The following is a 17651-nucleotide window of genomic DNA, read 5'->3' as shown; positions in this document are numbered from 1 at the left end:
GTACATGCCATATTTCACACAGTGAATTGTGTTGCATGTTTACTTAGGGCACAGCGATGCAAATTACAAAAAATATTTATTAAAAGTTGTTTTCTGAATCGAAGGAAAATCTGCATGCTGTGGGAACGCAGTCCAACTTTTCAAATTACCCATTCTTTGTAGAGACTCTGGTGAGGACGGCCCACAAAGTGTTTCTAGCTTCTGCAAAAGCATAAAGAACACTTGAAAATGCATTTGTTATGAACTGGCTTCAGATTATCATGTTGAAACATGAAAGTAACACTGGAACCCATGTTTAGTTAGAACCAGTCATTTTCTTAACAAGTATGTTGGTCAAACTGATGATGTTCCGACGTTAATCATGTTGTTCGCCGTGGATTTCGTATGTGTATACGTTGGTACAGGTTAAAATATCAATTCTCTCTTCTGTAGAACACTTAGAAAAAACTATATTCGTATTCTACATTCAAAGTTATTAAATGCAGACACATTTTTGAAATGTGCTCTGAAAGCTTTAGCGTGGTACAGTTTGTGTAAAGTGTACAAACCTAACGTAGAATACATGAGAAATAAATATACAGGGAATAAACAAACTCAGCCAACGGAGGCAAATAAATCAAATATAACAAACCGTATGAATGTATTCATTCTTATAAAAATTTGTTTATTTACCTGGTAGACGTTATAAATCAAAACCATTTCAAACTCACACTATTTTGTTACTAAAATTTATCCAATATTGGAAACATTAGAACTTCTTGCTTTTTACAGTCTAGAATTAAAACCTACCAATGGATCTCATTGCTGATCTCTTTCTTTAGGGGTTTTACCTCTTTTATGTTGTTAACTATTTTGTCTAGCTGGTAGGAGGCAAGACATACTCCATTTTATTGACTGTTTATCATATCAATGTAAAGACTTTTATCATTTGAATTATTTTTAAATAAACTGTGGCCATTAATGTGTTGAGAATCTTTGATACGTATAGATGCTGAAGAGTTTAATTTCATGTGTAGTTTTAATCATAGGAATATTCTGATTCAGAGGATGAAGAGGACTTTGGTGAAGAAATTCCAAACAGAAATGCGAAGGTTGTAACAGTAAAAGTAAATTCCCTTTGTACTGACCTCATCATCAAATCAGGACCTTCTGTGGCACGGAAGTAAGGGTTGTTTATAACTTAGATATAAGTATATGGTTTTATGCAATGTTGAAATGAATGGCAGAATTTCATTAACTTAAATTTAAAATTAATATGGATTTATGTGGTTTTGTTCTAGACACAAAGCCTTCATAAGTTAATCAACATAATTGCAAAATACAGGTAGCCCTTGATTTGCGTCGATTCAGAATAACGCCTATTTTGAAACCAGCAAGTCAAAAAGTGAAAGAAATATATTTTACTATTATTTATAACGTTTTACAATGTTTCTAGTACTGCTTCTTATACTAAATCGTAATTCTTACATCGCTGATTTTGAATAAAAATTATAAATACAGTCATCTCCGCAATCATGTATGTTTCGTTAACGCGAATTTGCTCCAATAAGATCGAAGTATCCGTAATGATTCGCGTTTTACCCTTATACTACAGAAAGTTGCTTTAAATTTGCATAATATTTCTTAAATGCGGAGTATGATATTTCAGCATTTAATGGGGAAGTAAGTAGGCTTACTTTATGTGGTTCTCTGGACTTTGACACATAGAGGTGTCTTTCTCTGATAGTTGGTTTCTGTACAAGAAACAAAAATAATCCCTTCAAATTTACTTCATATTGAAATTTTAAATAAGAAAATTGAGTGTGTTTCAAAGTGAAGCCATCAGAATTGCGGTTCTTGAAAAAAGAATTTGGAAGTTAACCTTGAATGCTGTTTGAAGGTTCATTCTGCAATTTAGAAATGCATATTGAATTGTTAAGATAACTTATACTTCAAAGTTGTATAGCCATCAATTTTGAGATTAAAAATGGTAAGTGGTAAAAATTTTTACAGTTGACTAATTAAATAAAGGGGTGCTTATACATAAACAGAGTAATTGTACTGCTTTACAAGGCTATTTTTCTTCCTGGTGTGGACTGAATTCTTAAATACTATTTAGACGAACATTGCATTTAAAGGGTTAATTTATGATGATTATGGTGACAATGAGAGTGAAATTTCAAGAATAGTCATTGGTTTAATAAAAATTACAAATAAATATCCTGATATTTTTTTTTAGCAGACTGGGAAAGTGCGTGGTCAGGTCCATAAAAATCTGAGTACATCGAAAGAATAGAATCTGATTTGGAAGTTGACACCCAGATTCTATGCAAGCAGATTTTAATGACAAGAAATCTGTTGAAGAGGACACCAAGTACGCAGAAGTGCTGCTTGTGGCTGACAAAAACTTTTTGCAGGCCTGGAATGGCACCGACAGAGAGCAATATCTTTTCACAGTATTTTTTTTATCTGTGTGCGATAGAACTGAAATTCTTGCAGGTTTCACAGCACTGATTGACACTGTGATTGCAAGACTCAACATTTGATATGCATTGCCATGTAAAACGTAATTAGCTAATCCCACGGAGTGGAGTAATTCTTCAGATGCTGATAATCACTCAAATAGTCAGGTAAATCCCCACCTTCTAGAACCTGAACCACATACTCAGACTGTCACACACTGTTTATTTATCATTCAGTTTAATACTGCTCCTCTTCAATCTGACTGGTATTTTTAAATTACTATTACAATAACTGTTAATCAGTGTTTATTTAGAGTTTAAAGTGAACACTTCTGCTATATTCATTGAATTGTGATTTATGTCATCACAATGTGGGATGGAAAAAGATTCACGGACATTATCAGCCAACCATGCTTTAGACTTTTCTTAAAGGCATTAGTTAATATGCAAATATGCCATCAGAAATACTGACTTTTTGATTGAATACATGACATTGTACAGCTAATTATAGGTACTCACCCGAATAATAGTGCAAATAAAATTATACATCTTACATTACGGTGTCAACTGTAGAAAGTCACAAACTGTCCAGTTTATAAAATTTCCGCTTTACCGTCACTACAGAATCCTTACATTAGGCCATATATCCTGGCCAATTATATGTCCTGTCTACTTAGTGTCCTGAACTGATATCTTCGCGTGATGCTTTATAACTGAGGCTACAGGTTCAGATCTCGGCTGTGACCAGCTATCCTGGCTCAACCATTATGTGATTTTTCCGAGCCCCTCGGTGAAAATGGCACGATAGTACCTTAACTAAGGCCACATGTCCCTTCCAGTTAATTATCCATTATTGACAACATTATTAAATAAACAAATAAAATTTAAGACATGCTGTGAGATATAAATATTAATAATATCACTTTATTTAATTATTATGTAATACTAGTGGAAGATACAAACATTGAAGCCCATCATTTTATAGGCCCATTGTTCAGTTTAATGTGTGGCACAGAAACACTTTGTTAATCCTTTGTTTCAGGCTTCTGATATTATCCATGATGAGAATATAGGACACCCAGTAGATTTAATGTTATGTTGAGATGCGTATCTGGAGATAGAAAAGGATGAGGTGGGTTTAATGACTGGAAACAGTTTAATGCTGTGTGTTCTGCGTGAGTGTGTCGTATTGTATTTATTGTGTGTCAACACAAAATGTACTTGCGCATGTTGAGTAATCATTTGTGATCAAACAGCCGGATGTTTCGATACCATTACGCTAAGTTAAACAAAATTATAATTATACTAAACTTATTCCTCGTGTGTGTATATGGCAGGATAAGATTAAAAATGATGAGATTTCAGGTTCGTGCTGTGGGTCAGATGTTGTGCCGTGTAGTCTGGTAGAAGTTGACATACTTTTCATAGGAGCTTAATGCCACCATCATGAGGGTAAACACAGCATGGTGTAACACCCAATAAAACAAACAACATCCCACATTGATGTTGTTGAATTAAGATCTGAGGCATGTAGTCTTTATTCGGTTAACTCAGGATAGGGTTCAGTATTGGTCTGTTGTCAGCATATCAGAGTTCAATAAAAGGTAACAAATTCCGTGATGGACTGAGCTGGAGAGCTCTGCTCCATGAAGTTTGTGTTGATTCAAATGAATAAAGACACAGATATACTAATCGTACGGTTATATTGTCCCGCGCCGTAGCCACGCGGTCTGAGGCATCGTGCTTCGGACTGGCGATACAGAATGCGCGCTGGTTCGAGTCTCGGGGGGGGTGGGGGGGGGGAGAAGAAATTTTCTCATGAGATTTTCGACCAGTGTGTCAATCCAGCATCGTGAGGAAATTGGGGAGCTACAATCCGGTCATGAAAACTAGCAATGGCTGGGGGTTCGTCGCGCTGACCACACGTCACCCTGTATCTGGTTGGATGATTCTTCACCTCTCCTTAGGCATGTGAACATGAGACCAGCAGTCAAGCTAATCGGCTTTGGCACTCTGGAGCTGTTACACCACAGATTTAATTTAATTTAATGATTATATTATTGCCACTGTTTAAATCCATGGTGTGATAAATGTAACTTATAAATAGAAACTGCTAATCGTGGTATGTTCTACCAATCCGCATTATGTCTGCTTTGTTTATATTTGTGTGTTGTGGTGTGTTACAGGTTGGATGCTGACCTTGGCTCTGAAGACAGCAAAACCCCTGAGGAAGAATGCCCAGGAGCAATAGAAAATTACAATATCCGTGTCATGCTGAGAAAATCAGAGGACCCTTGGTTAGAGTTGCTTTGTTCCTCAGTTAGTACAGTGACTGCCTGCAGGCTAGACAACCAGGGTTTGATTTCAATTTGTTGAATTATCCCTCCTATCATCATTTCAACATTGTCCAATACTCATATATCAGGGTCCTGTAAGTTGTGCTCTGACCAAGCAACCCATTCTGATTACCCTATGTAAGAAGTGCGGGCTCTTACGAAGCATCTGGCTGTTGTTGTGGTAAAGGTAGTTTTTATCAATAGAAATACTCATTAAAGGAAGATTATTTCTCTTTACCTGCGTTATATTTACATCTAATACAAATTAATGAATTTATATGTTTGACTTTAAAGTTTTAATTTATTAAATTACTAACATGTTTAACTTTTTTTTTTACTTTAATTCCTTATACCCAAGCCTAGAAGAAGGGCAAAGGTTACAAAGCTTAGAATAGTCAATGTGTTGCATTATAAATTCCCAGCTTTCTCAACCCAGAAAAGGAAGTAAACCATTGACTGAGAAACTTGAAAAATAGTTACGTGTAAATGAAACTGATATGACAGGAAGTACAACCTAAGATTGGCTACTCATGATGCTTTTGAGACTTTGGTCATGTACAGTAACCAACATTGTTTTCTGCTAATAAGCTAACATCACAGAGCAGAGTTCTTGAGAAGATGGTAATCACTCAGATAGTCAAGAAAATCCCCACCTCTTATGGAACCCAAAGGTTATTTACAATGTTCACAAGACCATGCCATCTCCCCCTATCCTGAGCCATATAAAACCAATCTATAGGCTACCACCAAATTTCGTTAAACCTGCGATGCTAGAGCTTAATTTTTAAATATTTAGTCTTTACCTCAAAGAAAACTCAACCTATAAACACTACAAGGAACAGGTTGTTATTGCTGCTTTTGGAGATACTAGCTGTTTGCTGTAGCAATAATTTGAAACTGGTGAATACATTTTTGGGCAAAATTTTCAGTAGCTATCCCTTGAAACCAAACTGTTCTGGCCGCAATTTTTGATTAGTCTTCATTTGATAACTTGGCCTCTAATACATAACTTTGGCAAGTGCTTTAGAAACACAGTTAATACTGAAGTGGTTCACTAAGTATTCACATTACTCTTGTGTCCTTATTTGATGTTACTTGGTGGGTGATTAAAGTTTAATTGCAAAAGTAGAATCAAGGGCATTTATATTAGAATAGAAATGAGCTTAAATTATTTTTGGTTGATTGGTTGGTTTGTTAGAAATTTTCTAACCTAACTTTATATTACTTATGAGGCTTTTTGTGCTAAATTTCTGCCTTATTCAATTCACTAATTGAATTGGTTTTAGAATAAAAAAGAGAGATATATTGTGGGTATTGACTAGTGCTGATTCAGTAGTATCTGAACTTGTTATTTTAAGAGCTGTCAATAGTGTGTGAGAAAACATGGTTGGGTCTGCATAACACAGAATATAGATTTACTTGCAAATGTGAATGTGAATATAGTGTAACAATGGTGGTAATAACAGCCCAAATTTATCAGTGATGATTTGTAAGTGACAAGGTTTCAATTCAGAAGGAATGTCTTTAAATTGTGTGGGGAGTTGAATAAAAGAGAGGTTATGTTTGAAAAACATTGATAAGAATCTGCTGTTTTTGTAAGCTTGAATAATCCTAGAATGTTTTCTGGACACTCCTATATATTTCAGGCATGAACCTCTACTGCACAAGAATGTAGGATTTAAATTCCATGCTACAGGCTGCCAGTCACACTCCAGGATTTGAAACACATGCCTACGGCCTAAGGAAAATGCATGTCAAGGGTCAGAATGCAACTCTGCTGCGGTTTGCACTGCCATGATTTTTTCAAATGACGTGATCATAGAAACAGGATTCTTCATCAGGTCTACAAATAAGGCTTTTATATTGATTACAGAGCGAGATGACCAATGTCTTGTCACCTTACCTCTTTTATGAGCTGAAAAGCTTCATTTGATCTATGGTGTTGCAGGTGGAATGGTGGATACTGAATCAACTAGTTTGTAATGTTGTTCAAAAAATATGGCCATACTGTTGAAAAGAAACTACTCTGTTTGCGCAATGAGATAAGTAACCAGAGACGTATAGGACAGTTTGTTTTTCAGCAATGCAAAATCAAAAATTACAGGGGCAGGTTTTGTGTATGCTGTTCAGGAAAGGCAGCCTTAAACTTGTGTATGTAGAATTTGTCACTTATGAAGTAACAGCAAAATACATGTTTCTGTACTTCAGAAACAAGCTGATGGATGACTGATTTGGGAGCTGGGGGCTGCATTTTAAATGGAATTCCCTGAAATATGCTTCTTTTGAAACTACATCTGGAAAATAATTTTTAAGCAACTGGTTAGTACATTCCATTGTATTGTAACAATTGGTTTTTGGTGGTTTATGATCATAAGTATTTCTGCTGTATGGATATTTTTTAAGTGCCATTGCATTATCTTTCCACTGTAAGTGATAACTGTGTCTCGTCACAAAATACTTTGAGTCAAATGAGGAAGGAGTTGCTCGCTCCCTTGCACTACTCGAGTATGGTGCAGTGTAATACTTCATTCTGTATTAGGCACAGATGGTTTCAGCGATGAAGATGGATGTCTTCTGTCATCAGGATGATGATGATTATGGAGGCAGCAAGGACCTCTGAAATGTTGGCAAACCTACTACAGTACATGGTGCATCAACCCAGAAGACAGCCATCTTCAGACTCACTGCCATGAAAACCTCAAACCCTAAATAGTTTCAGTGATCTTGTAGCAGTTTTCATGGTCCCTTTTGATTCACCTGTTTCATTGTGCAAGACCAATTTGAGCTTTCTTCTGTTAATACTTGATACTGACATTTTGTTGTCCTAATGTCAGCTCTTGTTTAGTAAGATTCTGCATAGTTGCACTGTTTCAGCGGGGGAAATTGAACACCAAAGACTGTTCTTACGATTTTTCTGTCACACTTTGTGCTTATTGTTTAAGTTTTTCTGCATCCAGCAGTGAGTCACACATGAATATTGCAAAGAAGTATAATACCACTTTTTCCTTCTTCACTGCTAACATGACATTAGTGTCAGTGGCCAATGCAGTATCACATGTAGAAGAAAGGTCATGACACATCACATCTGCAAAATATTTATCCTTCGGGGAGTTTCTGCATATTTTGCTCAGCATTATATTCTGTTGAACATAAATCTGTGATGTTGAAAATCTTGATCTTATGCTTTATTTATTTTGTAAAATTATTGCAGATATGTTCCAAGGGACTTTCTTTCAGTTTGCTAAATTACAACTTCCATTCTTTAAAAGCACTTCAGTCTGTGAAAATAAAAAGGCCTCGAGATCCGGTCCCACATTCTTCCATTACAATTAGTACCGCCTGGCGTAGACAAGTTTCACATCTCTCTGCTGAAATACTTTGCCATTTCTTAACCAAAGAACTTAAACCTGTGAAAATAAAAAGGCCTCGAGATCTAGTGGCAACATTCTTCCATTACAATTAGCAAAGTCTGGCCTAGAGAAGTTTCACATCTCTCTTCTGAAATGCTTTGCCATTTCTTAACCAAAGCACTTAAATCTGTGAAAATGAAAAGGTCTCAACATCAGGTGGCAACATTCTAACATTACAATTAGGACTGTCTGTCCTAGAGACGTTTCGCATCTCTCTTTTGTGAAATGCTTTGGCATCTTGTAACCAAAGCCCTTAAACCTGTGAAAATAAAAAGCCTCGATATCAGGTGATAACATATTTACATTACAATTAGCAATGTCTGGCATAGGAAAGTTACAGATTTCTCTTGTGAGATACTTTGGCATTTCTTACCCAAAGATTTCAACCTGTGAAAATAAAAAGGTCTCGACATCAGGTTTCAACATTCTTACATTACAATTAGGACTCTCTGTCCTATAGAAGTTTCACATCTCTCTTGTGAAATACTTTGGCATTTCGTAACCAAAGCACTTAAGAAGCAGGATTGGTGCTCACATTGCACACCATGTTGTTCATCATTTGGTCAGTAAGAGAACTACATATCTGAGACTGCTCCTCCATTTTAAGTCACAAACAGTTTTGGCATCATTCAGTTGGCACAGTGCAATAATGGCACAGTATTTTGTTTGTCATTTTACTGGTGATGGAAAGCTGTCCACAAAGTGATCAACACCTGTTACATTCTTCTTGTTCATATAGAGTATTGTTTGTTTGTTTGTTTTCCTAGTTTTGTACATAATTTTCGTAAGGAAAGTAATTAACATTAATGTGTTCGTCGTGGATGTAATCAACTGCAAACTACTGATTTTCCAAATCTAACATTTTTTACGTTTCGCCTCTTTTTTTTCAGCGTTTCTCCTTCTACTTCTTCTTCTTCTTCTACGTTTCTTCTCCTTTTCTTGCATTTCTCCTCCATTAATTTGTCTCTGTGTTTGTAGGCGTAATCGCTTGCATTCGGAAGGTTCTCGATGACACAAGTCGACATCCCGGATCTACAAATATTCATGTCTGCCGCCTTGTGCCTGCAATTTGAAATATTAAAAGTAGAAACACCATCCATCAGTGTTATCTACACTCAAGAAAATTTTTACCACATTTCGCGGACACAGTTACAGAAAACATGTATATATATACTTTTACTTTTGGGGTTCTAAAATATCAGAGATTTCGGTGTAGAATAAGAATAAAAGAATTATCTTTGTGAGTCGTAAAATGATTTGCCCTAAAAATATCCATGTCTGATGGGCTGGCTGTCTTTGGGTATAATGGAAAACTGCTTGAAGCTAAGGGCACAGCTTCCACCGAAATGTCGTTGCTTATAATTTGTTTCCAGAAAACCTTAACAAAAATTCCCCCAATCGGAATTCGATGCACGATTGCCTCACCATATTTCAGAAAATTTCCCACGTGATCTTTCTTTCACTCATGTACATAGAACCCCGACCTACTTGCTATTATGACGTAATACATTTTATTACATAAAAATAGATGGAGAGGTTATGACCATATTAAAACGCTGTTAAATGACATGTGTTCTGCACTAACTACGTTTGGTACATTTCATTAGATATTACCTTAGGTAAAAATAATAAATTTAATCACACACTTCTTTGGAGAGATAAACGTGCCTTGTTTGAGACATGAGCCCATGCCATTTCCCTCTTTTAGCAATATATTTTCAAAAATTCTTTGTCCCACCAAAAATTGTTCTGGAGAGGCTCTGATACACATAAGACAGACACAAATCAAAATTAAATTAATTTCTGTGGGATTTCTGGCTCTTGAACAGTCGAGTATGAAGAAAACTGGCTTCTGGAAGGTTTTTGAAGCTACTTACCCACTCAGTCAACAGATGGCAGGAGACTGCGTGGTCAAACACGCCAAGAGACAGCCATTTTGAAATAAACGTCCATCAGAAATGGGAACATGAGACGGTAGGCGTCGTTAAACCTGAAACTGGCCTAACACTTTGACGAAAGCCGAAGATTATGGCTTGCTGATGTGCTGAACGCCAGACATTTCCTGCCCAAGAGAGTGCCACTGATCAAAGAAACTTGGTCCAAGAGCTTCTTATTAATGCAGTCACAGCTTACGTCTGATAAGCACTTTTTAGTCATTCGCCCTCTGATTTAACCAATCAGCTTGACCGCAACGTCGCCCCGCTTCCTTTCATTCTACACCCTTAACCATCCATTTTTCGCGCGCTTATTCGAGGCCCTGAGTGAGCAGGAAGAACCTCCGAAACGTCGGTCAGTTACTACGTTACTACAAGGGGCTGCATCCGCAAGATCGCGGAAATGATTCACTTCCTAGAGCTTTTCAAAGGTAACAGTTTGTGATTATACAGCCCTGAGCAATCAAACAAAGAAACAAAGAAACAAAGAAACAAACAAACAAACCATCGATTCTCCTTGTCATTGAAACATGCAACGTGGGAGACGAAGTGGTACTCGATATACTTTCCACTGATGACGAAGATCGTGTCGTCGATCACTTCTGCGTCGAGTTCTTCTGAATAGAAGTTCATGACAGGGATCTCGGTCCACGTGTCTTCTGCAGGGTCGTACTTTTCGGTACTGAGCTCGCATGATGTGTTGTTGTATCCGCCTGCACACACACACATTCCGTGAAAGGTCACAGCATATATAAAAAGCTGCCAAAGGGAACTTCTTCTAACCCCACTCAGCGTTGCCCTTCTTGATATTTATTAGTCTGAGACCTGGCCACGAAATGTTTGGGCTTTATAGAACCACAAGATTCATTACCTTATTCACAAAAGTCGGTAGTTGACCTCATCTCACATACTCTAGATCCTTAAAAACATTTTAATAGTATCCCTCCTTTTACGCCAATGTATCACAAGTGGTATCTTCTCTTCAAGATTACCAATTACAAATTTCTAGATGTTAGTATTTCCCGTAACTTCGATGCTTCACACTCCGACCGTCTTACAAACGGATTTACGCTCTTAAAATTGGTAATTCCGTAAAAGGAACGAATGAATTAAATACAACAAAGAAAATCCATTCCCTCTTGCATTGTCAGTTTTTGTACCAGGAACAGCTACAATTTTATTTTCGTACTTGTAGCATCAGGAAATTGCGCCTGACATCTGTTGTCTACTTCATGAAACTGCGTGAGAAAGTAGCCTTAAATAACAACACAAGATGGCGTTACACAAACAAGTGACGAACATCAAAGACTGCGAAGGGACTGCTTTAAACCATCGGTTTTTTGGGGATAACAGCGCGGCAAACTGAAATTTCCCTGCTACATGAACAAAATATTTACCTGTAAAACTGCGACTGTTAAAAAAATGGGGCTTACGTTACTTGAGATACCACAAGAGATTATGCGTTGTCAGTTAGTTAGTTAGTTAAGTGTTCTTTTTGGAGAATTTAATCGAAACCACGAATCGGGGATAAAATTACTGAAAAACTAAACCAGGAAAACATATCGCAATAGCAAGTTCTGTCAGAAGGACAGAGGAGCATCGCTCAGAATGTCCAGAGTTCTCACCTAGGGCGTACAGACAGCCGTGGAATTCGACGCAAGAAAACCTTTGACGTCGATAATGCATTGGTGCAACGAACGTCCATCGGTCGGTGTCCGGGTCATAAACTTCCACCGAGTTTAGAGAATTCTGACCATATCTTCCACCAGCGACGTATATTTTGTCTGCAAAAACAAATTAGCTACAATTAAACTGGTCCATGCAGAGCACAGACATGGGACAATCCGTACTTAAATCTGTAAATCTATTAAGTCCCCCTTCGAGTCACAGAATCTGCACAGACACGGCTGCCTCTGTTCATCTGTTTCTTTGTTTCGAATGCAGACAATCAGCGTGTCAAAGAAGACGAGTTTAACTGATAAAATTTAACATAAACAGCATAAAGTGCTTAAATTAATGCATAATGGAAATGATGGTAAGTTACATCGTCTGTGAAAGAGTTTTATTAAATTTAGTGCCAGAGATGTACGTTACGAGCTGCTAAAATGTGCTCTACATTTATAATACAATGCTCTATTTACGTGAGATTATTAAATGCCTCAAAAACATATTTCATCTGCATTATTTGAGATCCAGTTTGATGGTTTGATGGTTGTTTGCATTCACTCCTAGTGCACACTAAAAAGTCAGAAGACGACGCACAGGGACAGCTTACGAGAGCAGAAGAAACCATCACGCACTCAGAACTTCAAGCCGTTGCAGTCTTTGAAATAACGAAGTCCGAAGCACGGATAAAAGAAAGAGATAATAAAAGAATATGGGACGATGGAATGAAGGAGACTAAGATCAAGAGCGAAGAGGAAACTTTGAAGATGAAGGCATAAGGTTCGTCTGAAACGTCGGCGGAACCCAAACGACAGCCATCTTCGTACTCCCCGCCGTGAGAACCTCAAATCCTGCGATTCCCTCAACCGTTCTTGCATTCTTACACACGGACAGACCGACAGACGCCTCGCCTTCTGCACTAATTCACAAATTTCTGTTTCACAGGATTTACGTACCATTCAGTACAGCCGCACTTCCTTTGTATCGTCTTGTGTTCATGGGAGCGATCAAAGACCACTGATTTGTCTTGCAGTCGTATCTTTCAACCGTTCTGTGATTCATACCAAAAACTACACCGCCGATGGCGTACACTGAACCTCGGAGAACTGCCACCATTAAACAGGATCTGAAACGAAAGAAAGTATACTCTTTGCTATGCTCATTTATTTCTGATGGAGATGCATTTCCCCTCGTAGAACGCAATGTTAAATCATAATTCAGATTAACAAGCAAATCGCATTCTTAAAACCAACTTTGTCGCAAAAGTTCTCCTACCTATTCACACTTTGCACGATGCTCCTGAATGTGAGTGGTACAATTTTACAGCCCCTGCCCACATTTATATCTTGACTAAGACAGCGACTATCAGCTTTTTAAGAAGGACTCTGTTCCAAGGAGTTCCTTAGTTACCAATCTGCATCTTACCTTCGGACATGCATAGGCGCCACCTCGCGGCATGTCTTCGTAACAGCGTTGAAGCAGAAACATGAGCTTGAATATTCAACGCCTTTCTCACCTCCGATGACGTAAATGTCGAAACCGACTACTGCCGTGCCATGGAAGGCTCGCGGACCGATCGAGTCCACCACCTCCACCTGCACAGGAAGAACAGATTATGGCTTTATGTTTCTTTGGGTCATTCGATCTACTGAAGAGAAGTCCTTACATTGGAGTTCAAGCGACCAACCACCGGAGCAGAGGTGCAACCCCCAACGGTGGACCGAAATTGCTACCCCGTGGAGGGAGGCACTCGACAAAGACCGTGAGAAATTAACTTGGAGCGAAGGTGGAAACAGGAAGACCCGAAGAGAAGCTCTCGTCAAGTTCGACAGACAAACGTAGAATTAATTTCTGATCAACAGCTGACATTTCAGGTTCGTACTTTGGCAAAGACAGATGTTCGTGTTTTGGGTTTTATCGACGCAGAGATTGAGGCATTACGTCCCCCACCCCACCCCAAAGCCTTCTAATTCACGAGGCGTGACCACGCAGATGGCCGACATCAGTGCTTCATTTATTACGCTGAAATCCACTGACGATCAACGATGACTTCGTTTCATGTCTAAAATCAGCAGACAGGTTGCCATGACAGTTGAAGTAGGACGCTTATTGTAAACGGTATTTAAGGAAAACTTTACATCCTTTGTAGATTCCTATTAGAACTTACATTGTACATGAGACTCAGCATTTGTGTAATGTATTTATTTATTATTTTTAATTCATGTCTTTGAAGCTTTTCTTAAAAAAAATGTGTTCACTGCAATGGAAATAAACGAACACGAAATAAAGAGGCTAAGAGCTGCTTGTGATTAAGCTTAAATAAACAATTACTTAGTAAAAATAAGCAAGAAAGAGGAAAAGTAGTTTTTCCCAGAGGCGTCATTTAACAAGGCACAGTAAGAGTAGAAAGGAGTGCAACTCACCACACTCCACCGGTCTGCTCGTGCGTCGTACGCTTCGATCACATCTGTCGGCCGTAAGTTACAACGCCCACCAATAGCAAACAGAATGTCCTGTGGGATTCGCGGGTGGGCAATCCTTGGTGTCACGAAGTCCTTGTATTCCTTCGTCAACCTTTTCACGTCGTCCAGGAATTTGAGCGTCTCCAAGATCACGGGTCTGCACTCCTCGTTTCCTTCACGTTCGGTTGATATAAAACCTGTTGAACAGTTCAATGTGGACCTTATGAGCTTTTATGAAGGGATGCCATATTCCGTTGCAGAGGAGACAAGAAATTCACACATAATTTGGTTCTGAAATCACCGAAATAGGCAATAACATATACGGGATAATATGTTTTTTGGTTTATGTAACGACGCTCTTAACAAATGCACGGGTTGTGGAGAGAAGCGAAATCAACTTTAATCGATCTTAGAGAAATGTATTGAAATGTGTTTCAACCGAAAGGGAAATACTTCAGTAAGGGTTGCATTTTGAGTAACATTCAAAAATTATAACTTATTTCTCGTCTCTCCTGTCTCCTGACTCACACCTCAGCTATTTCCACACTCTCTTCAAAGCCGCTTGTGAATCGGCTTTTTTTAAACAACTAGAGCAGGGCACTCCTTTCGGAGCTCCTAGGGAGGGTTGGTCTAGTTTGTAAAACGACACCAACCTTGTGTAAGAAACTAAACTAACCGCCACGAATTGATGGTTAAAACAATTGACCATTGCTTTTTGAAATCTTAAGTAACACGCAAAACTAATTCCCTTTCGGGGGGGTTAGTTTAGTATGATTGCATGACTGCGCCTGTGAATTTCATTTTCAAGAATGCGATGTGCTGCTTCTGGAGCAGTGATCATGCGACTGTCTTGGTAGCTGGTGATCTCGTCGTAGTGAAGCTCATCTCCTTCGATGATTGAATAGTTTGTCAAATCACCACCTTTAAAAGCATATTTGAATAGGTACTTTACTGAAGTAATCGATGATACAGACTCAACATTGATGTGACAGTTTAATTCCTGCATCAAATACGGACAGTATGGAACAACGTCTTGATTTGTTGCAACAAATCCATTTTTTGCGGAGTAAGTGCGTCCATTATTTTGTCGTTTGTAGATTGGATAACCGTCTTCGACGATTATTGTGCAAGGAGAATACTGTTTGGGAAAACCTTTAGTACACTCATTTCCCTTCATGCAACGCGGACTACATTGATGAATCATGTTACGCGTAACAATGTCGTAAAGATTTGGTTCTGTTTCGGGGTCTGGTAGTTCAGCGCAAATAAATTTGTCAACATCTTCATCAGTCTTAATTTTTGATCCTTCTTGGAGATTTAAAAGGATATGTGCATGCGGAAGTCCTCGCTTCTGAAACTCAACTGTGTACACGTAAGCAAGCGACTTTCCCATAACTGAATGTTTGGTCAGCAAATCCATCAAGTGTTTGAGTTTCAACTTGAATACTCTGTCAACGAAGTCGGGTCTGTCTGGTGGTGTTTCATGTGGTTCGAGATTTTCGCGAATTTCACTCCAATTAGGATTGGTCGTAATGGTGATGAACAAACACGGCGTGCCGAAAGCAGCAACCATTGCCATTGCGTCTTGGTACAGTTCCAACATGTATCGTGGCGATCCAACGAACGATGAGTTCAAAACTTTAATGCGCCCGAGTTTTTTCTTCTTTTCTTTTGCAAGCTTTTCCAAGTTTGCTTTCAAACTGCTGCAATTATCTACACGTTTACCTTGTTGGAGTTGATACCTCAAGTAGTTGATAACGTCTTTCTCACGTTTAATTTCAGTATCAACCAAGTATTGTTGGAAAAGTTTCCCACTTTTTGTGATTGGATTAAATTCCTTTTCGCGAGTAGCGATTCTATAGCGAGCGAACATTCCTCGTGTTAGACGATCACGAACTTTAGCATCTTTCAGTTTCAGGTCTTTATGCCATTGCATTGTGCCGTAAGGAAACAGAAGGGGATAGACGAAGGGTTCAACAAATGGATTCATTGTCGAAAGACGTCTGAGTCTTTGCTCCTTAGTACTGTAAACAACAACATACGAATCAGGAATGTCACCGTCGTCGGTTTTAGGACACACAACAGCGACGTCATTGCACCATTTCGGATTGTACCTGTTTTTGTCGTCTCCAGGAACCATCGACATAACCAAGTTTAGCTCCGGTTCAGACTCGTTGTTACGCTCAGCGTTTTCTTTTTCAAGCTTGTATTGGTAGTTCATCATGCGATAGGATTCTGCGTGGACGTTAATGCGCGAAATTATATTAGTTAATTTCGTGACAATTTCTTCTTTGATGTCATCTTTGGTGTAGCCTTTCGAATTCTGACGTGCATTTTCGATTCTTTGTTTGACGGCTTCTTCTTCGTCGATCATAAACAGTTGACCAAAAGTTGCATTCTCATTATCTTTCGGAAAAGATGCCGCATTCATGTTATAATAAATTTGGCCATGCAATTTAAAACAATATGGCCCTGGTCGATTAATTCCGAAGTCCATGAGATTCGCTTGAAATGATGCGAATGCAAGCATGTTGTTGTAAACACGACATTTGTTGCGAAAATGTCGAAGAGAAAAGAGTTTTCTAAGTTCATCAGGATATTCAGGCAACGAATCAAGCACAACCTTTCCATGTGCACAACAATCATAAAACGATTTACTGGAACGTTGAGTCGATTCATCGAGCCAGTGAAGCGCTTTGCAATGAATACATTCATAGTTCATAGGTCCGAGATAATGTTGTTGATGTTCGTCGTTCATAAAATGTGCTGCTATTAGCAGTCATCCTCGGTTCTTCATTACTAATTTACTTTGATATCTAATAATTTCATTTTCAGCGTCTTGTTTTATTTTTTCCTCTGTTATTACCGAATAAGTCTTTCTACGTGTGTCGTTAATATGGTCTCGTCTATCAATGTAAGTTTTACTTCGCTCTTCTTTATTTCTTAAATAGGTCTGATGTAGTACTTCTTTACGTCGCTGTTCAGAGGCCAACTGTTCTTGTTCAGTCAACTTTTTACGTCCAGCCCCACCCTTGCAAATCTTCGTCTCAAAATCGATCATAATCATAATATATCGAATGAGTATCACTTTACCTTGTTGGAGTAGGTACTTCAAATACTTGATAACGTCTTCTTTCACTTTCCTGATGTTTTAGGACAACTGTCAGAAAATTATCAATAATGCGATTCCACGTGCTTCTTCTGGAGCAGTGATAATGCGACTGGCTCGGTAGTGAAGCGTTATTTGTTTACTCGGCATTGTTGTGTTGTACTCGGCATTGTTGTGTTCCACAACAATGCCGAGTTTGTTTATAGTTGACATTGTTGATGACGTAATTTATTGAGGACAACGAGGAATCACAAATTTTTATAGTAAAAAATAGTAAAAAAATAGTAAGATAAT

General features: G+C 38.3%; 1 protein-coding gene and 1 long non-coding RNA gene across 3 annotated transcripts; one reads left to right on the top strand and one right to left on the bottom strand.

Annotated features, from left to right (window-relative positions):
- The first annotated feature begins 1515 nt into the window (after positions 1-1515).
- LOC147874498 (uncharacterized) lies at positions 1516-6706 on the top strand. 2 transcript variants are annotated; one of them, XR_015534199.1, is made up of 3 exons: positions 1516-2609; positions 4628-4738; positions 6424-6706. It is a non-coding gene; the product is annotated as an uncharacterized LOC147874498 (long non-coding RNA). The 2 variants fall into 2 exon arrangements; XR_015534200.1 differs by lacking the exons at positions 1516-2609; positions 4628-4738 and adding an exon at positions 4750-4964.
- A 1764-nt stretch (positions 6707-8470) lies between these two features.
- LOC110839096 (uncharacterized) lies at positions 8471-17588 on the bottom strand. Its single transcript, XM_087345240.1, has 7 exons — positions 17342-17588; positions 14210-14445; positions 13212-13381; positions 12743-12912; positions 11747-11905; positions 10627-10834; positions 8471-9249 (listed from the first exon to the last, which is right to left on the bottom strand). The coding sequence occupies exons 3-7, from the start codon at positions 13223-13225 to the stop codon at positions 9015-9017; spliced, it is 786 nt and encodes a 261-aa protein (XP_087201366.1). The 5' UTR covers positions 13226-13381; positions 14210-14445; positions 17342-17588; the 3' UTR covers positions 8471-9014.
- Positions 17589-17651: the final 63 nt, after the last annotated feature.

The sequence above is a fragment of the Zootermopsis nevadensis genome, unplaced genomic scaffold, assembly GCF_977971745.1.
Source record: "Zootermopsis nevadensis isolate Lab colony 2312 unplaced genomic scaffold, Znev_1.0 Znev_ptg000008l, whole genome shotgun sequence".
Lineage (NCBI taxonomy): Eukaryota > Metazoa > Arthropoda > Insecta > Blattodea > Termopsidae > Zootermopsis > Zootermopsis nevadensis.
The sequence above is the reverse complement of the archived record's forward strand: the minus strand, read 5'-3'. Positions and strand labels throughout refer to the sequence as shown.

Bases quoted from the DNA above. Each gene is read 5' to 3' on its own strand.
- LOC110839096 (XM_087345240.1), bottom strand. The intron at 10,835-11,746 runs GTGAGAACTCTG...GTGTGTGTGCAG, and splicing joins CGGCTGTCTGTACGCCCTAG to GCGGATACAACAACACATCA. The intron at 9,250-10,626 runs GTTTGTTTGTTT...TTCAAATTGCAG, and splicing joins AATGACAAGGAGAATCGATG to GCACAAGGCGGCAGACATGA.